Source organism: Crinia signifera, chromosome 2, assembly GCF_055691185.1.
Source record: "Crinia signifera chromosome 2, ASM5569118v1, whole genome shotgun sequence".
NCBI lineage: Eukaryota > Metazoa > Chordata > Amphibia > Anura > Myobatrachidae > Crinia > Crinia signifera.
The window spans coordinates 22314025-22336050 of record NC_139218.1 but is presented as its reverse complement, the minus strand read 5'-3'; the positions used below and the strand labels follow the sequence as shown (position 1 = coordinate 22336050).

Below are 22026 nucleotides of genomic sequence, written 5' to 3'. Positions count from 1 at the left end.
ATCTATATAATAAACGGCTGACATTGCTCCTCACCTCTATGGGAGGAATTCAAGTGTTTTCGCACCGGAGGCCACTAGATGGCGTCTGACGAAGCCATTGAAGTGCTGCTCCAGTCAGCCGCGCACAGCCGTCAAAGCTGGCATTACTGATACGCTGTTCTGACGTTAGTAAATAATAACACGGAAATAATATTTTGTCCACAACCCTCTTCCATCCAGGTGAAGGGCGGCGTGGCGGTTTGCAGACGGGGGGGGGGCTTAGCAACCTGTAGTTATTACGCCGTCTACTTGACTGCTTGGATGAGCGTCTGGGTAGACCATCATTAGGTTGCCCTAAATGGTCAACATGCATTAGGTCTACAGGTTGAAAAGGTAGACAGTAAGGTCAACAGGTAGAAAATGTTGACAGGGACATGATAAATTTGTTCAGTATCAACCCAGTATCCATTGGGTTGGGATCATTTGGTCTACAGCATTATGGTCGACAGTCAATAGATCAACATGGGAAAAGGTCGACATGGGTCTAGGTCAACATGGGAAAAGGTCAACATGGTTCTAGGTCAAAAGGTCATTAGTTCGACATTGTCTAGGTCGACAGTCAAAAGTTCGACATGGAGTTTTTCACAGTTTTTTCAGCCAACATGTGCCGACAGGTGGTATTTCATGCCCTACCATCCACTAGGGCAAGGTGGGAGAATAAAATAATGTGCCGAGCACAGCGAGGCACCGTGCCCAACAGATTGTGAGCGCAGCGAGCGATGCGAGGGGATGCGGTGCACTTTAAACTGTGTCCATGTCGACTGTGTTGACATTCAGGTAAAAAAAACAGTGAAAAACCGGATGTCGACCTTTCGACCTAGAACCATGTCGACCTTTTCCCATGTCGACCATAATGCTGTAGACCAAATGATCCCAACCCAGTGGAATCTGGTGGAACATCACAACAGGAGACCTCAATGAGGGAGAAGAGCTTGCACAAAAGTCCCAAAAATGTGAATGTCGTCAGGGCCTAGGTCGCCACCTGAAATAGGCCGACATGGCTAAGGTTGACAGGGTCGGAAGGTCAACACAAGCATTAAGTCGACAATGGTAAGGTCGACAGTGAAAAGGATGACATGAGGTTTTCCTATTTTTTTGTCCCGAATGTCGACATAGTCGACATGGTCACCGTCCCCCTACATGGCTCGCTGTGCTCGCCATGCTTCGGGCACACTATTATTTTCCCCCTCCATGTACACCAGGTATGAACAAGTTCTTTTTTTGGGGGAGGGGGGGAATTGTGAAAAACATGACTTTGACCATGTCGACGACCTAATGCTTGTTGACGTTTTGCCTGTTGACCATTAGTGATTGTCGACCAACGCGGCCGCACGCCCTGCACTATAACATTACGTGCAGAACATGGTACTGCCCACAAGGCCCACTCCCCACAGTGATGGATGTTCGGGCCGCAGGGCCACACCCCCAACCCGTGTGGTCATCCGAACGTTTACCCAGCAAGTATGCAAGCCTCCTGCTGCATTACCATACATTAGCCGCGCTGCTGCATCCAACGACGCCCATCAGAATCAAGTCCTTAATAAACTGTAAGCAATATAAAGGTACAAAGGGCCAAAATCAGTCACGGTCACAAATTACCAAAAAAAACTCCTATTCTGTGATATTCCAGCAATCTGCGCATGCGAGCACTTACACTGTGGTTACATTGCTGCAGTCTAAAGGACAAATGGGGTCATCAACCCAATGTTGCGGGGGCGCGGGCTGCAGGGGTGTCCAGACCATTTGATGGACGGGCTGCGCTGGCTACGTGGCTACGTGATGTCATGACCCGTAACACGGTGGGCCCCGTGCCTGGCTTCGCAGCTAGGCTGTACAGTAGGGGGGGACTGGGCATGAAGAGCGGCCTTGCTGAATGAGTGCCAAAATGTAAGCAAAAAAAATGATTTAAGCACGAGACTCATGAAATCATTTGTATATATACATGCAACATAACTTTGTGGAGTTTGTATATTCTCCCCATGCTTGCATGGGTTTCCTCCCACAATCCAAAAATATACTGGTAGGTTAATTGGCTCCCAACAAAATGTAACCCTAGAATGTCTGTGTGCGTGTACATGTGGTAGGGATTATAGATTGTAAGCTCCACTGGGGCAGGGACTGATGTGAATGTTCAAATATTCTCTGTACAGCGCTGCGGAATATGTAAGCGCTATATAAATAATTGGTAATAATAATAATGACTGCCCAGTGGTCCATAAATCAGTCACACAATGAACACGTGAAGCTATCAGCTCAGTGTAGATAGTAACACCACCACTACCACCAGTAATATGGTTTTATATAGGATCTGGTTCCTCCATAAAAAATAAAAAAATAAACAGGGGAACATACAGTACAACTCTGTAAGTGATGGAAAGTACTAATTCAAGTAAGACCAGCTCTAGATTAGTTGCAGATTTTTATTTAATGACTTCTGGAATACAATTTTCCTGTCGGCCATCATACATAATTCTGTAAGTAGATGCATGAGTGAATAATCTTTGACGGCGCGGACAGCAGGGCAGGAGGTTAACCAGGCGGTTGTCCCACATAAAACATCATCTATAAGAAAGCAAGAAATGTAGAGACCTAGGGAACAAGGTAAATCCTCCCTGTGGTATTATAAAGAAAAATAGCAAATATTAAAAAGCATCCAACGCAAGACATTGGTTTTGCGAAGGTCTACGACAAGAGGAAGGTTTCTGTCCAGGAGATTAGTGCTTTGGTATAATCAAGTTTCTTATCATGTCGAAAGAGTTTCCATCCGGATGGACAGTGATGACTTCTTCTCCTTCTGGTCGAACCTGAAGGAATCCACAGTCATCTACTCCAACGATGCTGGCCCAAGGACTGTCCTCACCACCCAGCTGTACCTGCTGCCCACTGCAAAGTATAGGGAGATAAGTGATGGAGACCAACAGTGACATCACAGTGAGTCCTTTGCTATGAAGCAATGACATCATCACCTTATACATGTACAGGCTCCAGTCAAGATACATCTTACGCAAGATGCAATAAAGTAGATTGAGGGACGTACATAGTAAACAAAAACAACCTAAAAAAATGTAACAGAAGGCCGGAATATCTTCACTTTTCAAAGTCCAAAAATAAATGAAGATGACACCGAACAAGGCAATAATTACGGATGATCATTAAATAGCAAGGTTATTATCATATATGCTAACACTTCTAATTTTGTCAGGGCCGCCCCACGTTTCAGACACGATCTCTTTGTCCCATCTACCAGACCATGTGGAGGGGGGGGGGATCTATTCAAAAGAGAGAGGAAGTGAGGGGATGTCCAGCAGTTGACGGTACACTGCCCCCAGAATAACAAAAAAGGTGGGTGTGGCTTGACCTTGAACATTGCTATGGATGGGCAACCAGGATACGGTCACTAGGTCTCCAAGTATTAGGTCGACACAAGCATTCGTCGACATGGAGGTCAACAGTCAATGTTTTTTTTTTTTTTGAGCCAACATGTGCCAACAGGCGGTATTTCATGCCCTACCAACCACTAGGGTGTAGTGGGAGAATAAAATAGTGTCCCGAGCTTAGTGAGGCACCGTGCTCGAAGCGAACCTTTTTAGTGTCCATGTTGACTGTCCATGTTGACTGTGTCGACATTCGGGTCACAAAAAAAAAAGTGAAAACCCCACGTCGACCTTTTGACTGTCAACCCTTCCCCATGTCAACCTAATGCCTGTGTCGACCTAACCTCATGTCGAACTAATGCTTATCAACCTAGTTGTTGTCTATACAAGGATCCATACCCGGGCAACCAATCGGATACTACCTATTATCTTCTAGAAGGTGCTAAATAAATAAATAAGTTGATTCTGATTGGTTGCCGATAGCAACATCCCATGAGAAACAGAACTCCCCTCGTCTTGCTGCCCTGATCTTGTTACATGTTTACAGTTTAATCTACGGATTAATAGGAGTCATGTGACTGTGTTAAAGGAGAACGCTTTGTTTCACTATCAATGGCGGACAATGTCCTTATCTTAATGATGGATGTTGGAAATATGAATGACACATGTATAAATCACAATAAGCAGCGCTTAATCCCAAGCCAAAGAATCCGCCAGGTCTCCGATAAGTTATCTGCATGTTTTTTCCCCTGAAGGTGTCAACCAGTGAACTTTTGCCCCACACTGAGCAAATGGGCTGCGGACAATGAGGAAACCGCTCACCTGTGTAGCCAGTATCTGTAATACGTGGGCAGGACGCCGCTGGGTCCTTCCTCCTGAAATATATCAATGAGCTTCTCCAGCACGCTCACCGACCGGGCCATCAACACATCCACCCTAAGCGGATCAATATTTGTTTTATATCTCTTGTTGTGCTCGGAGATGAGATCATTGATGCAGATTGTGGGGTCACTGTTGCTGACGTTGAAGCCGCAGCCTATGGAAAGAATGCAAATAGCAAAACGCTGACACAATCTGGCACCAGGCACCGCTTCATGTGCAGGCGAAAATACACCCAGGGGCCAGATGTTATAGCCGGTGAATCGGGAGAGCTGGCGCGATTCTGGAGACATTTAAAGCGGCAATCAGTTGAAAGGGAAAAAAACGGTTAAAATTTGAATTCTAATTTTTTGGGATAATTAGGTCGACCACTGAAAAAGGTAAACGAGGGGAAAAGGTTGACACGTGTTTTCTGTTTTTTGTGTCTATGCCCTGTATATATAAGCGCCCCACTCGGCACATTATTATATTCCCCCCCTACGTCCACTGGAATGAACAAGTTTTTTTTTTTTTTTTAAATCACAAAATATTCATGTCAACCTTTTGCTTGTGTTTACCTAATGCCTGTCAACCTTTTTCACACGTTGACCTTTGGCATTTTTTCTCGTCGACCTAGACACTGTCCGCTTAATGGCCACATACTCTAAATCTAGTGACTGTCTGGAATTATGCCGGCTACTACATGGGGCCCCCAGAAGTTCACTGTGCGCATCAGCGTATGCAATAGAGGCGTCGGTGTGATATAAAGTGCATTTCGTACCAATCTGAATATGAAACATATTTCCCATGAGCGTCGAGTTCACCAGGACTCCCCCGAGCTTCATCAAGTTATCGTAGTAGATATCATTCGGCCATTTCACTTTCAATTCAATATTCTGTAGGGAACAAGGATGAATCGTATAAGGACTTCCCGGATTAATCAATTACTTTTACTGCAAGAGTCAAAAACATCAAAATATCCAGCCAGTGCCACATTACTAAGGGGTTGTTATTGTGTAAGGATTCCGGGGGTACATACGGGTGACCGGCAGATGGGATTCAGGTGGTCAGAAAACAGATGCCGGCATCGCAACAGGGGTCCTTCAAATATGCTTACCTTCCCCCTGCCCCACCCCTCAACTAGTCTCCCTCCCAGCAGCCTAATCTTACCCCCGTCTAAGTGCCTAACCTTGGGTGTGGTATGCGCCTCCGACAGTGGGGATCCCGACAGTCAGTAACCCGATGTCGGAATCCTGACTGCCGGTGCTCCTACAGGGGGGTGAGCGGAAATAAGCTGTTTGCGGACTCGCTGCGCTCGCCACAGGTTTTATTCTCCCTCTATGGGGGACGTGGACTCCCACAAGATAGAATAGCCCCTGCGTGTCGGTATCCCCCCTGTCGGAGCGCCGGCAGTCGGGATCCCAACGTCGGGATACTGACTGTCAGAATCCCCACTGTCGGAGCATCATCTGACACCCCTAACCTTAACCCCCCTTCTAAGTGCCTAACCCTAACCACACCTTCTAAGTGCCTAACCCTAACCACACCTTCTAAGTGCCGAACCCTAACCACACCTTCTAAGTGCCAAACCCTAACCACTCCTTCTAAGTGCCTAACCTTAACCACACCTTCTAAGTGCCGAACCCTAACCACACCTTCTAAGTGCCTAACCTTAAACACACCTTCTAAGTGCCGAACCCTAACCACACCTTCTAAGTGCCGAACCCTAACCACACCTTCTAAGTGCCGAACCCTAACCACACCTTCTAAGTGCCGAACCCTAACCACACCTTCTAAGTGCCGAACCCTAACCACACCTTCTAAGTGCCTAACCTTAAACACACCTTCTAAGTGCCCTACCCTAACCCCCTTCTAAGCACCTAACACCCCTTCTAAGTGCCTAACCACACCTTTTAAATGCCTAACTTTAACCCCTCCATCTAAGTGCCTAAACTCCCTTCTAGGTGCCTAACCTTAACCCCCTTCTAAGTACCGAACCCTAACCCCCCCCCCCCCATTCTAAGTGCCAAAAGGTGGCCATACACTAGGGCAATTTATCTGAGGCTTGAAATTGCGTCAGATTTCCCTTGAAGTCCCCGGCAGCTTCCCGGGAGTCCTGCATGTCAGACTTTGTACTTGAGTGTTTATTTTACATCAGATAGATCACATGCAATTTATCTGCTACACTAGTACCATACAATGTATCTGCTACACTAGTACCATACAATGTATCTGCTACACTAGTACCATACAATTTATCTGCTACACTAGTACCATACAATGTATCTGCTACACTAGTACCATACAATGTATCTGCTACACTAGTACCATACAATGTATCTGCTACACTAGTACCATACAATGTATCTGCTACACTAGTACCACACAATGTATCTGCTACACTAGTACCATACAATGTATCTGCTACACTAGTACCATACAATGTATCTGCTACACTAGTACCATACAATGTATCTGCTACACTAGTACCATACAATGTATCTGCTACACTAGTACCATACAATGTATCTGCTACACTAGTACCATACAATGTATCTGCTACACTAGTACCATACAATGTATCTGCTACACTAGTACCATACAATTTATCTGTTACACCAGTACCATACAATTTATCTGTTACACTAGTACCATACAATGTATCTGCTACACTAGTACCATACAATGTATCTGCTACACTAGTACCATACAATTTATCTGTTACACTAGTACCATACAATTTATCTGTTACACTAGTACCATACAATGTATCTGCTACACTAGTACCACACAATGTATCTGCTACACTAGTACCACACAATGTATCTGCTACACTAGTACCATACAATGTATCTGTTACACTAGTACCATACAATGTATCTGCTACACTAGTACCATACAATTTATCTGAAGGGCTGTACTACAGGGTGTTAGGGGGCTGGCCTAAATAGGGCTATTTAAAGCTATAATGTAGCTACCCTACCTATGGGGCTGATTCAGACACAATTGGTCGGTCTGAAAATGTACTGTCTGGCCAATTATCGGTCAGCCGCACATGCGCACAAAGCCAGAGAGGGAGGCCACCGGCGTCAGGGCCATCACAGCACCGTAAATACAAACCGCGAGAATACGGCAGCTTAGTAAATGTGCTGTATTCTCCATTCGTATTTTCTTCCGATCCCAGTAGTACACGTCCGCACATGTGATCAGCCTTGTTAGTACATCTCCCCTCGCACTGCTGGATTTGGCCGGTAATTCAACAGAAAATACGACTGGAAAATACTCCTCATTTTCCAGGTGTATTTGGCAGAAGCCTGCACGGATCAATCAGATCAGTCAGATCGGTCATATCAGTCATATAAGTCAAATTGGTCAGATCAGTCAGATCCGTGCAGGTTTCTCTGTGTAAAAAAAGTAGCAAAAATAAATACATAATTTAAAAAAACTGCGTGGGGTCCCCCCCTGAGGCTATAACCAGCCCTGGGCTCATTGAGCCGGTCATGGTTACAGAAATACAGGGGGGAAAAACTGGGATCCCCCTGTATTTCTATAACCAGTACCAGACTCTTGGCCCAGTCCTGGTTCCCAAAATATGGGGGACAAAAGGAGTAGGGGTCCACCATATTTTGGAAACCTGCACTGGGCTTAAACAGCCAGCGATGTCATACCACAGCTGGGGGGACACAATTTACATCACGGCCCCGGCCAAAGTATGATCACCCTGGTTGGATCACCCACTCCCCCAGCGGGTCACTGGGGGAGCGGGGAACCCCCCCCCCCAATAAACCCCCAGCCCGGGCTGAAGCCTGGGGCTGTCCCCGACACCCCTGGGCTGTAGGTGGTGGGCTGATGTTTGTCATTAAAATATGAAAGCATTGGTGGACAGTGGAAGAAGCAGCTTCAGGATGATTTTCTCCCGTGTCCGAGGCTACCCACATCCCGGATTTGGTAAGCCACAATAATACATCAAATAAGACTTACTAAGTGATTATGTATTCATAATTTCATCCATTTCAAAATGCTAATTCCGGCCTACAAAGCTATTACAGACAGTGGGGCTATCCAAGGACATGTATTGTCTGCAATGTAAAGCGCTCCAGTGTTCCTCCTGCTTTGGATCACAGTCTGAAAACAGACTTCCTCCAATCTGGCTGAGGGCAGCAGGTTTCCAGCCAGGATTTGTCATTGCTGAGAACAATGATGCTACCAGCTTTATACTGCACAGTGGTGCTGGGGTTACGTGGCTGGCGGGTAGTGTGTGAGATTCGTGGCATACTCCGGGGGTTTATGAGTGTCAAACTTTGGCATTAAGCGCCCACTGACCAGTCACCACAGAGGCTTGGCTAACCATTACACTGCATGGCCAGGGCCTCTTCATACATCAGTGGTTCCCAAACTGTGTACCATGGCACCCTGGGGTCAGTAAAGCATGGCGTAAGGTGTTACCGGTGAGTGCAATACCAGCGATCATCCACCAGATGTCACTTTTTAAAATCACCACTGCGCATGAGATGTCTAATTTATTATTATAGCAAAAGAATCTAAATTTCACGTGTGTGAAGTCTCCATTACAATGCACTATAGCGCACAAACTACTTTACAGTACAAAACTGTACAGTATTTATATCTTACCAGTTATTTATATGGCGCACACATATTCCGCAGCGCGTTACAGAGAATTCTAGGGTTAATTTGTTGGGTGCCAATGAACCTACCAGTATATTTTTTGGATTGTGGGAGGAAACCGGAGTACTCGGAGGAAACCCATGCAAGCAAGGGGAGAATATACAAACTCCACACAGTTAGACCCATGGTGGGAACTGAACACATGACCTCAGTGCTGTGAGGTAGTAATGCACCATCCGTGCTGCCCAATATGTTAAATAAAATTTTTCTCAGAAAATACTATTGCATAGGTTATACATGCACTGTACTGTACTAAAATGGCCATTGGTTTACATGCATCTCATTACACGAATGGGCTGTGGGTATAAGTGCGCGAGCATACAGTATGCACAGTAGCAGGACAGACTCGGGTTAACGAAATGGCTACCAAGTTTGAACCATGGCTTCCTGGGAGCCCACATCTATGGAGCTAGTGATGGCATAGGTGTTACTTGTGTAAGGGCACTGCTGTACATGCGTCTTATCATCTGCCCGCCGCTACCGGTTTTCAGCCAGCGTCGCTCTTCTGCTTGTCGGTCTCTCTCCTCACCACAGCCGGACAACAGGGTGTCCACAGTGCAGATGTGCTGTGGGCAAGACAGCACTGGCACACACCTAGTTACGCCCTTGGCTGTTAGCACTAGGGCAAGGCTGCGGCTAGTGCTAGGATTAGGTTGCAATTAGGTTTAGGCTGCAGTAAGCGCTAGGGCTAGGCTGCGGTTAGTGGCAGGGTTAGGCTGCGGATAGCGATAGGTTTAGGCTGCGGTTGGGGCCAGGGTTAGGCTGCGGTTGGGGCCAGGGTTAGGCTGCGGTTGGGGCCAGGGTTAGGCTGCGGTTGGGGCCAGGGCACGGCTGCGGTTGGGGACCGGGCACGGCTGCGGTTGGGGACCGGGCACGGCTGCGGTTGGGGCCAGGGCACGGCTGCGGTTGGGGCCAGGGCACGGCTGCGGTTGGGGAAAGGTTTAGGCTGCGGTTGGGGACCGGGCACGGCTGCGGTTGGGGACCGGGCACGACTGCGGTTGGGGAAAGGGTTAGGCTGAGGTTGGGGCCAGGGTTAGGCTGCGGTTGGGGCCAGGGTTAGGCTGCGGTTGGGGCCAGGGCACGGCTGCGGTTGGGGCCAGGGCACGGCTGCGGTTGGGGCCAGGGCACGGCTGCGGTTGGGGCCAGGGCACGGCTGCGGTTGGGGCCAGGGCACGGCTGCGGTTGGGGCCAGGGCACGGCTGCGGTTGGGGAAAGGGTTAGGCTGAGGTTGGGGCCAGGGTTAGGCTGCGGTTGGGGCCAGGGTTAGGCTGCGGTTGGGGCCAGGGTTAGGCTGTGGTTGGGGCCAGGGTTAGGCTGCGGTTTGGGCCAGGGTTAGGCTGCGGTTAGGGCCAGGGTTAGGCTGAGGTTGGGGCCAGGGTTAGGCTGCAGTTAGGGCCAGGGTTAGGCTGCGTTGGGGCCAGGGTTAGGCTGCGGTTAGTGGCAGGGCGAGGCTGCTGCTTGCGCCAGGGCACGGCTGCAGTTAGCGATAGGTTTAGGCTGAGGTTGGGGCCAGGGTTAGGCTGCGGTTGGGGCCAGGGCACGGCTGCAGTTAGCGACAGGTTTAGGCTGCGGTTGGGGAAAGGGTTAGGCTGAGGTTGGGGCCAGGGTTAGGCTGCGGTTGGGGCCAGGGTTAGGCTGCGGTTGAGGCCAGGGTTAGGCTGCAAATAGGGATACCACTGTGGTTAGCGCTAGGTTTAGGCTGCGATCAGGGCGAGGCTGCGATCAGGGCGAGGCTGCTAAAAGTGTTGCACAGTATGACCCAATCTTAACATAGGAGGCACACGCAAAATAATCCACGGTGGACAGTGACAAAAAAAAACATACTTGTATTTGAACAAAATATGACCACAAATAATAACAAATAATATAGAATAACATCCTGGCGATAAAAACGACATCCACCAGCCTGCTTCTGGAAGGGGACGTTCACACGCCCCATTCCAACAGAGCCCTCTGCCGCCTCCTCGCTGCTGCCTGCACCCCCCCCCCCATAACCCTGCCCGTCTCTCAGAAGTGGAGATGGTCAGGGTTTCCGCTCCCCGCCACCGAGTGACCGGGACGCGCAAGCGTGTGAGTTGCTCACGCGTCCCCATTAGATGGAGCGCCTCCCTGCTGGTGAATGCCAGCTAAGGGAATCAGCCAATTCCCAGCACTGACTGCAGGACTCCAGCCACAGCGCATCCAGAACACCTGTCTCTGCAAGATCCCAGACAGAACAAACGCCCCCAGATTCCCAGCAAACACAGAGGCAGCCGTAGCATCATCTGTAGAGAGACCCTGGTAATGTCACCCCCCCACACAAGTACAGCCGAGGCAGAATCACACTGTGCTCTCTCTGCCAATTCCATAAGACAGGATGACTGTGGCATTCGCACCACCATCTGCATACATTTAGTGGCCGGGCTGCTAATGTTTCATACAGAGCTCCCTATGGGCGACAGGCAGATATGTGCCCCCATAAGGCTTACAGAGATTTAAGGGAAAAATGTTTGAGGTTTGGAAACAACAGTGCGAGGCGGCGGCGGCCGACGTGCCGGATTACTGAGCTGTGCGGAAAGGTAACGGATGGAGAACAGGACGGCGTTCATGAAATCAGCCATGACTGGCCCCAACACTTCAACTCTCTGTCCACGCTAAGACCCCTAATCTAGGCAGCGCTCGCAGGACTGATAAATGGGCGCAGGGCATGAAGACCTGACACATGGGGATGGGGGCTGGGAGGAGAGAGGTGAAGTGTAAATGTGGGGAAGTCACCGGTATTAGGGCAGATGGGAAACATATGCTTGTGTTCGGGAACTGTGTAGGGAAGTGGGAGAGGTTTATAGATCGCAGTAGGAGAGGGGAGAATGAGCTACAAGGTGCTGAAGGCTACTGACTCCTTCAATAAATGCAGTTACAGGCACTTCATAAACCACTGTCAAGGACAGCGACACGGGGCAAGTGTGCACTCACTTTTATCAGGACGCACTCACAAGGGTTACACCAACGTGGCTCATTGGGGGAGGGGGACCGGCGTGATGCTATAGGTAGCCTGTACATGTGCCCACAATGGGCTGCACAGAGATTTAGCACACATCGGCGAGAGATAAAGTACTAACCAGTCACCTACTAACTGCCACGCTACAGGCTGTTTGAAAAATGACAGTTAGGGGGCTGCAGGTGGTACTTTATCTCTCGCCGCTGTAATCAGTTAGTTGTGTCTCAGTGCCCCTGTCCCCAGAATGGGTTCTGTTTAATAGATCTACAGCGTCTAGATAGACAGTCAATAAGTCTACCCCTAAAAGGTCGACATGCAATAGGTCAATGAGGTCAAAAGGTCGACTTGCCATAGGTTGACAGAGGCGACAAGATTTTTGTTTTGTCCTTACGTCGCCGTCCATGTCGGCACAGGGGGAGAATATACTATGCATGCGTTACACTAATTGGGGGTCCATGTCAATAGTTGTCGACACTGATAACAAAAAATTTGAAAAACATGTCCACTTTTTCACGTGTCTACTTTTTTTCATGTCAACATTTTGACCCTGTTGACCTATTGCATGTCGACCTTTTGGTGTAGACCTATTGACTGTCTATCTAATAAGCCACACCCCCCAGAACACCAGAGGCAGGCCAATACAGAAAAGGTAGCCAATGAACTCCCTAGGAAATAGTGACATCACTGAGGCAATACAATAGTAATATAAAAGATTAGGGGTGAGATTTAATAGGTTCAGAAAGTGAGATATTTGGAAAGAAATCTCCAGTTTTTGTAAAGCGGCAATCATTTACACTGCAAAACCAGTTTGATTTTGCAGTGTAAATGATTGCAACTTTAAAAAAAAACTGGAGATTTCTTCCCAAATCTCTCACTTTCTGAATCTCTCATCCTATTAAATCTCACCCTAGGTCTCGACTTTCTCTGATATCTAGTGATGGATTAGAGGCACCAGTTCTAGGCTGCACAGTAACTCACTGATGTCACTTGTTGAATGGGAATGGACCTACTGACAAGATGCTCCCAGCCCCACAGTGATCACCTGCGATCTCCCTCCCAGCATTCTCCCAGAGAGGAGAAATGAAAAGTCAGCAAGTACGCAGTATGTAATAATCGGCATCCTAACTGTAATAAGTACAATATACAGTAACTCCTTCCTGCCTTACTTGTAAATATTTACTGGCTAGACATTAAGGTCAACTTTATACCATATATTTTTATAAATTATAATGGATGCACTGTGTAACTAAGTGGGAGGAGACAGATTCATTAGCCGTTCCAGTGGCTGCACTAGGTACATGAGTGGGAGGAGACAGATCCATCAGCCGTTCCAGTGGCTTCACTAGGTACATGAGTGGGAGGAGAGAGATTCATCAACTGTTCCAGGGGCTGCACTAGATACACGAGTGGGAGGAGACAGATCCATCAGCCGTTCCAGTGGCTGCACTAGGTACATGAGGGGGAGGAGACAAATCCATCAGCCGTTCCAGTTGCTGCACTAGGTACATGAGTGGGAGGAGACAGATCCATCAGCCATTCCAGTGGCTGCACTATGTAATTGAGTGGGAGGAGACAGATCCATCAGCCATTCCAGTGGCGGTACTAGGTACATGAGTGGGAGGAGATAGCTTCATTAGCTGTTCCAGTGGCTGCACTAGATACATGAGTGGGAGGAGACAGATTCATTAGCCGTTCCAGTGGCTGCACTATGTAATTGAGTGGGAGGAGACAGATTCATCAGCCATTCCAGTGGCTGCACTAGGTACATGAGTGGGAGGAGACAGATCCATCAGCCGTTCCAGTGGCTGCACTAGATACATGAGTGGGGGAGACAGATCCATCAGCCGTTCCAGTGGCTACACTATGTAATTGAGTGGGAGGAGACAGATTCATCAGCTGTTCCAGTGGCTGCACTAGGTACATGAGTGGGAGGAGACAGATCCATCAGCCGTTCCAGTGGCTGCATTAGGTACATGAGTGGGAGGAGACAGATCCATCAGCCGTCCCAGTGACTGCACTAGGTACATGAGTGGGAGGAGACAGATCCATCAGCCGTCCCAGTGGCGGCACTAGGTACATGAGTGGGAGGAGACAGATCCATCAGCTGTTCCTGGACGCACTAATGTATGTAAATGAGTGGGAGGAGACAGATTCCTCAGTAGCTTCAGAAATGTAACTAAAAAGATGAACCTTTCCACTGCTCTAAAGTATGTTTTCCTATGAAAAACTTTACATACCCCTGGGGTTAAGTCAGCAAATTATGAATTTGCCCCTATTTTTTTCTAATTGAGAAATATTAGCTGGTATGATCCAGCATCTACTGTATCAAATTACCCTCAAATTAAAATAGTTTGTTAATGGACACTGATCTTTAATTTATATAAATATAAAAAAGAAAGGAGAAAGAAGAGGTAAGTAGACACTGTAATCATCTGGCAGGCAATACCTCATATCCAGGTAAGGACCTCACAGCCTCCACCACAGCCAACGACATCAGATGCTGGACAAATGCGATCCTCTGTCCCAGCTGTGAGGACAGAGGGATGGAGACGAGTACGGTCATTAAGGCACATCCTTTAGGGCTGAGCCAGACGTTCCCACCACGACCTGCAGAACAACGATGATCCAAGTTACTCCTGCAGTAATAACTGTATAGCATATGACTTAATGGGGGTGAATCATTTAATACAGTGCACAGTTACAGTGTAGAATAATTCTGTTTCTGGAGACACTGGAAGAATGCATCGATCTACTTGAGCTGGTGGCTGACTGGGAATGTGGGGGAAGAAGAGCACTGTCCTAGATCTCTTTTCATTTATGTGTTGGTGAGCATCAGAGGAGGGTCTAAAAGAGGTTGGTATCCACTCACATGTCGGTCCCAATAAATAGGTTTCATTAAGGTGTAAGCTTGGGGTTCTATTGGTTGAGCGGGGACGCAATGGTATAGAAATGACAGTCTACCTATCCTTCTATTATGGAACATTAATTTCAAGGACGCTATCCGCTCCCGAATAGCGCTATTGGCCGGCTTGCGGCCTAGCGGCCAATCAGAAGCTGCTGGGCCGCAAGCCGGCCAATAGTGCTATTCAGGGGCCGGAGCTGCACGATGTAAAGAAAGACAGCGTGCGGGTTCCTGCTCAGTTCGTTATGGTTCACGCTCTCGTTTTTTTCCCCAAGTCCCCCTGGAGGCCTACATAGAATGAAGAGGACCAGATCTACGCCGGAGGAGCTTCGGGAGTATAATTTGCTTCCACAGGTACCCCACAGGATTTCTTCAGGACCGACCAGATGGACGGATGGGGGGCTACCTATCTACGGGATCAACATAGGTAAGTATCTGTATGTGTATGAAAGGGCTTTGGATGTAATAAAGTTTTGCTTTGGAACTAAGAGTCCCAGCAAGCCCATTAATGGGCCGCATGCTGGGACTTGTGGTACTCCAAGTTGCAGTATGCGTTCCAGGCTTCCTGGGACTCATAGTTCCACAGCAAAACCCAATGGCTTTTCTATTTTTTACACTCGAAAATCAGCTTGATGCCCACAGCCCAGGGGCATCGAGGACAGCCCCAGGCTTCAGCATGGGCAGGTAAGTTCTGGAGGGGGGGGCCTCTTTAGGGGGGGTCCCCACTTCCCCAGGACCGGTCAAGGGGTTATGTATAAAAAGCCTCCCCCTGCCTGTAGCACTACCCTGTTGGCTGGTGGGCCTGGTGCTGGTTCTTAAAAATACGGGGGACCCCTACTCGTTTTGTTCCCCGTATTTTGGGAACCAGGACCGGCCCTTGGGCCTGGTGCTGGTTGTAAAAAATAAGGGGAACCCTACTGAAATGTTTCCCTGATTTTTTACAACCAGGACTGGCTCTGTGAGCCTGGGGCTGGTTATAGCCGTGGGGGGGACCCCATGCAGTTTTTTTTTTTACACTGAAGCCTGCATGAAGTGTATTTTCCTGGCGTATTTGGCCGGCAATTAGCGGCCGTTTACTTGCTAATTAGGAATCACCATTCTTTTGAATTCAGATACGAATGTGCCATAAATACGAATATGTGTATTTTTGGCATAGTAAATGCCCAAAATACGATTATGCCTAAAAAATGTACCCCATAAGCTAGTACCTGGAGCGCCGGAGGTAGTGCACCGGTCACGTCTTGTTTTTTATACTAAGAGTTGCACCCGAGAGGCTCCGAGAAAGTGCAGAATAACTTATTTTTCTTTACCCCTTTGAGTGTCAAAGTGGAAATTGTCAAGAAAACATTTTTATTCATCATAATAACCTCTAATGTTTACCTTATATAGGAAATATATATATTTTTTAAACATTTTTTTATTTGAATTTATATAACAAATGTGAGCATTTTTAGCATTTTATTATTATTATTATTATTATTAACAATTAAATGAATCACTGGTTTCCACCAATGCAAAAGCCCGCCCAAGTCTGCTGCATGACATTAGGAAAGCTGATGGTTCCGGTTGATCATACAGAAAAAATGGCAGATAACATCTTAGCGACAGATTGCGTGTGAACGTTCCCAACATCTGATATTCCCCAGTGATAGAGTGACACAAAATACAATATAAAGGCTTAATTATATGGGCACAGGACATAAAAACCCCTCTTGGTTTGAGTTTTCAGAAAGTAACTACCAAAATCGTGTTTTCTTAATTGAAAAAAAAGAAGAAAAAAATTCTCCTGACCTCTGCCTTGAGTCTGACGAGTCGCAATAGCGATTAACCCCATTTCCTCTGGTCCGTGAGACACCAGCCTGGAAGTGATGGGAAAATAACCGGTCAGTTAGCACAGGAAGCAAAGACAAATAAAAGGTAATTAAGTGTGAAATGAGTAATCAGCATCTCTTTGCAAGAAACATTTCAGCAGAATGACGAAACACGAACGAAACACGGTGCATAAAGGTGGGGAAAGACAAAGGTCAAGATCAACAAACTACTGTCTTAGTTTTAGATGGCAAAAAATTATTACTGAATTACTACATAGGAATATCTCTAAATAGGGATGCATTTAGCATGCCGGCGATCGAAATCCCGTGGTCGGAATCATGTCTGGAGGTCGCAACACTGGCATTGGAAGCCTAACAGCTTGCGAGCAGGGCCCTCATACCTGTAAAGTGCAATGGAATCTGCTGCGCTTTATAAGAAACTGTTAATAAATAAATAAAATAACATCACTGGAGATGCCGACAACAGAATTCCAACAGCCGGCTGCGGGTTCTTAGTGTTTGGCACTACGGGGGAGGAGGAGTTAGAGTGAGGGGGGCTGAAGCTTAGGCTATGGGAAGCGGTATGGGTCATAGGGTTGGCACAATGAAGGTTGACATACATTAGGTCGACACATGAAATAGGTCGACTTGGCTAAGGTCAACAAGGTTGTGAGCTTGACACATGCATTAAGTCGACAATGGGAAGGTCGACGTGAGTTTTTTTTTAAAAATTGTCCCAAATTTTCCCCGTAAGTGGACAGTGTACTACTGCGCTCGCTATGCTTCCGGCACACTACTGTAGTCTCTCTCCACGCCCTAGTGCAGGGCTGGGCAACACCGGCCCTCCAGATGCTAGTGAACTACACATCCCAGCATGCCTTGCATCAGTTTCAGCATGGCCACATAGCAAAACTAATGCAAAGCATCCTGGGATGTATAGTTCCTTAACATCTGGAGGGCCGGTGTTGCCCTGCCCTAGTGGATGGGAAGGCATGAAATACCACCTGTTGGCTCCCACAAAATGTGAAAAACTCATGTCGACATTTTGACTGTCAATCTTCCCATTGTCGACCTAATGCTTGTGTCGATCTTTTGACCCTGTCAACCTTAGCCGTATCGACCAATTCATGTGAACAGCGTCAATTCCCAGTAGAGCAGCGGCAGGATGGGGGGACTCTCCCAACTGCCTTCCCCCCCCCCCCAGTTGGGAGGTGTGTGTGTTAGTGATACCTACGGAATTCCTAGAAGCCCATATTCTAACTCAAGTGCATCTACTGTAGTAATAACTTGTGAATGGATATTTGATGTATATATAATATGTATAAGTGCAGATGTACATCCTAGGATGCCACACGCAGGGGCACAATTTGGAATAAAAAGCAATTTTTTTTTTGTCTCTAATGGATAAAACCATGCTGTACTGCAGGTGGGGCAGATGTCACAGGTGCAGAGAGAGTTAGATTTGGGTTTGGTGTGTTCAAACTGAAATCTAAATTACAGTGTGAGAATAAAGCAGTCAGTATTTTTCCTGCACAGAAACTAAATAACTCACCCAAATTGAACTCTCTCTGCACATGTTACATCTGCCCCACCTGCAGTGCACATGGTTTTGCCAATTAGACAAAAAAATTTTTGCTTTGCGATCCAGTCTGAATCAGGCCCTTAACTTCCCTCAAGTACTTTATATATACTTCTGATTTCAGGAATTGGGGGTAATTCAGAATTGATTGCACAGACAGGAAATAGCACTGCAGGTGATTGTCGATTAACTGTGCACGCATATGGCCCATAGGGGCCGAATTTAGTGTTCCCCTAGGATTTTTTTGGGGCAGGGCGCCACTGCATGCGGGCAGCGCAATGGGGGTGGACCGGGCCCACCGACGTCACTAAAGGAGGTGTGCCCGGGCCGCCAACCTCACTAAAGGGGGCGTGCCCGGGCCAGTGCGTCACTAAAGGGGGCGTGCCCGGGCCAGTGTGTCACTATAGGGGGCGTGCCCGGGCCGCCGCGTCACTAAAGGGGGCGTGCCTGGGCTGCCTCCGTCGTGTAAGGGGGCGGACCTGGCCCCGCCGAAGTCCCTGAGCTGCCAGGGAAGACCAGCGCCGCCGAGATTGTGGTGCTTGGAGCTTCCCTGGACACACCAGCATATCAGGCAGCAGGCTCTTTTAGCGGGGTGCTGCTGGAGGGGCAGGGCAATTTTGCCCTTTAAAAATCAGGCAGGGTGCAGCGTCCCGCTAAAACAGCCTAGCGGGAACACTAGAATTCAGCCCCGTTCTGATGTTTTGGGGACTGCGCATGCGCGATTATGTGCACCCCCCCTCTCATACATTCCCTTGCATGGTACCAAGGGGATTCAGCGGTGGTGGTGGTGGGGGGAGGGGTCTGCGTATTGATTGGTAGCCATACACATTTTTGAACAGCGATCACATTAATTCGCAAGGCGGTGTTACACTCTAAGCAGGCTGGCATCTACCTTAATGCTGAACGCTGATAATTCACGGCCATGCGGATCAAGTCTGAATTACCCCCTTTGTGCTGACGCTCCACCTGTAGAAGAACTACAACTACCAATATGGCCTGGCAGCAGTTAATGGACTATAAAAAGCCACAGGTTGCTTCTGTGTTGTCGATAAACTAAAACATTTAAGCTGGGCTAGCCTTTAAAAATCCACTTAAAAACAAGTCCCCGGTACACGAAGCCAAGAGAGGGATCAGTTTTACACATCTATTATGAACAGAAATTGGTGTTTATTGTAGTATAAACTTTAGGAGAACCAGGAGATGGAAATCTTATGGGAGTGTAATAAAAATAAACAAACATTAACAAATTATAGACGCTCAATGATTACATCCTTTGAATTTAACAAGTGTGTATATTTCATTTGGCAAGAACGGAACAGACTAACGAGCGATGTAATAATACGCAGCGCTGTAAAATTATAAAAACAAACTCGGGATAAAAGAGAAAAGCAAAAGATGGGCGCGCGAATAATATTTTAGTATAAAATAAGAGATAATCAAGGTATAATTGTTGATGTCTGGCAAATTGGGTTCCAGACTGTGCAGCAACCCTGCAGGATTCCGCTGTACAACTGCACAATATTTAATGAGAAATAGGTTTCAAAGTGATTTCTTTCCCGAGAGATCTAATTAGACTTTAATAACATTAACATTAGACTACATGATGAATAGCCTACACATGCGGAGGCTGACGGTAATAGCGCTTTACACAATAAAAAGGTCTTCAGGGGAATATGGGAAACATTTATTACAGAAACAGAGAACCTGAATTAGCAACACGACGTTAACTTTGGGAGAGGGTTCATTAATTAAAGGGATACATACAGAATACTTACAGTATACGGCAGTAAGATCTCTACAGACAGATGCAAATGGCGTAGAATGGTGTTTATGCCCCTCCTATGCAGAGTCAGGCGGCACTTGGCCGGATCTGGGTTTCCAAGAAATAGGGCGGTTCTGGACAGGAGCTGAGCAGTGAGATCACATGTAACCACCCTTGTGATTACGAGACCTGCATATGGGGTAGGGAAAGAGGTGTCACTGTGGGGGGGGGGGGGGCATGGTCTGACCTCTTTATAATTACTCCAGAAGAGAGGGGCCGTCCACCAATCCCAGAGATGCAGGGTAGCCCCTGGAGACTCATCTGGTTACCTGCAGGCTCCAACACTGTGACAGAAGAAGAGTGCTGCAAGTAATGTTTAACGTGCAGCATTTGGCTCCTGTCACTGAGGAGGAGCTGGAACTTTGGTGTCACCCCAAGGGTAAGGGTTTTAATTTGAAAATTTCAAGAAAATTAGAAGCAGTAGGTCAGATTATTATCTCGCATGCTGCGCCTAATTTTCTTAACTTTGGAAGTCCCTCGAGTGCCGCTGAACCACATATTCCCTCTCTCTCTCTATATATATATATAACTTTCGTGATTGTCCTCACTCACAGATTTCAAAGAACTGACCGATACAAGCAGTTATTATAACATTTCGGTTTTATTCAAACAGTCATATATATATATATTATGTTATGGTAGTTGGCGGCCTGGCACTCTCACTGTGGATTCACTGGACCACAGTGCCCTTGATCACAAATTTGTAGAAGGTAACTCACGGCACTCCAAGGAATTTTTCAAAAAGATATATTCAAAAGTGTAACACACCAACGTTTCGGAGCAACAACGCTCCTTTTTCAAGGTGAAGTAGCGTTGTTGCTCCGAAACGTTGGTGTGTTACACTTTTGAAAAATTCCTTGGAGTGCCGTGAGTTTCCATACCTCCTATATATTATGGTATATACATAAAAAAATATATATTTACACATGCACAAAGACAGAAGGTATCAGACTAGCTTTCGAAGCTTTGGCTTCGAGTGGGCTTACACATATATGCACTAAATGGTTTATTCTGAACAGCTATACAGGTAATACTACTTCCATCAATCATTCATTAGAACACGAATTTAGAAAAACAGAACAAGTCTCGTTAGGATGTACTTGATGTTACCAAATGTTTGGCAGTGATTGCGGAACCATATTAATGAGCTGACTAGCTGTTCCTTTAGGCCAAGAGGAAACTCGGTAAGGAATACTAGGGAAGCGGCTAATGCAGCGAGTGAGACAGATTTATTCCTGCTCTGCCAGATAACTCGCCGACATTACAGCAGACCTCCAGGGCCACAATACACCTCTTGTATGCTTTAGCAGTATGTATCATCAGACACGGGAAGCTTAGCTCTGCAGACCGACCTATGGATGCTTTTATAACCATGGGGGTAAAGGTAACAGAAATGAATAGGTATCAGTGAGCGGGGTTATACTGTATCTGAGCTGCGTGAGAAAATACCTATAAACTGAGCGGAGAGTGACAAAAGAAACTTATCAGAACCTTCATAACTAGCCAAGCCCGAAACGGCAACATAATCTGCTGTAGCCTCAGCTATGAAAAGATGGAGAGCTCCGAATACAGATAACAGCTCAGATAAAGGGGTCACGACCTCCCTGCTGAGTAACATATGAGCTGTGGTCATTAAAAGGCAATACCTCCACTCAAGCTGTTTAGTCTATGGAGCACATATGAGATATGATGTACATACATATGGGTGGGATAATAAGAACAATATGATTTACACAGGTTACGTGGCAGATTAAAATCAGGTGAAACACAAGTTTGAATTTAGCCAGTGACCAAACCTGTGTAAGTCAGTGTAAGTCAGTAAGTGTTGCGCAGAATATTTTGCCATTCACAACAATTCCTGCCCCGGTGGAGCTTACAATCTATACTCCTTTAGTACATAGGACCTTATTCTGATTGACTTGCAAGGCTGCAAAGATGGCGCCGCCCCCCCCCCCCCCCGCCGGCCGCCCCCCCCCCC

At 47.1% G+C, this 22026-nt stretch overlaps 1 protein-coding gene across 5 annotated transcripts in view; it reads right to left on the bottom strand.

Annotated features, from left to right (window-relative positions):
• Window positions 1-2443: 2443 nt before the first annotated feature.
• Window positions 2444-22026, bottom strand: part of HLCS (holocarboxylase synthetase) — a 161556-nt gene continuing 141973 nt past the window's right edge. For all 5 annotated transcript variants that reach the window (XM_083171726.1, XM_083171730.1, XM_083171728.1 and 2 more), the window contains 5 exons: window positions 16628-16695; window positions 14381-14541; window positions 5053-5167; window positions 4236-4449; window positions 2444-2922 (listed from right to left, as the gene is read on the bottom strand). In XM_083171726.1, the coding sequence (XP_083027852.1) occupies window positions 2754-2922; window positions 4236-4449; window positions 5053-5167; window positions 14381-14541; window positions 16628-16695 (727 nt within the window). In that variant the 3' untranslated portion in view covers window positions 2444-2753. The remainder of the gene's footprint in view (window positions 2923-4235; window positions 4450-5052; window positions 5168-14380; window positions 14542-16627; window positions 16696-22026) is intronic.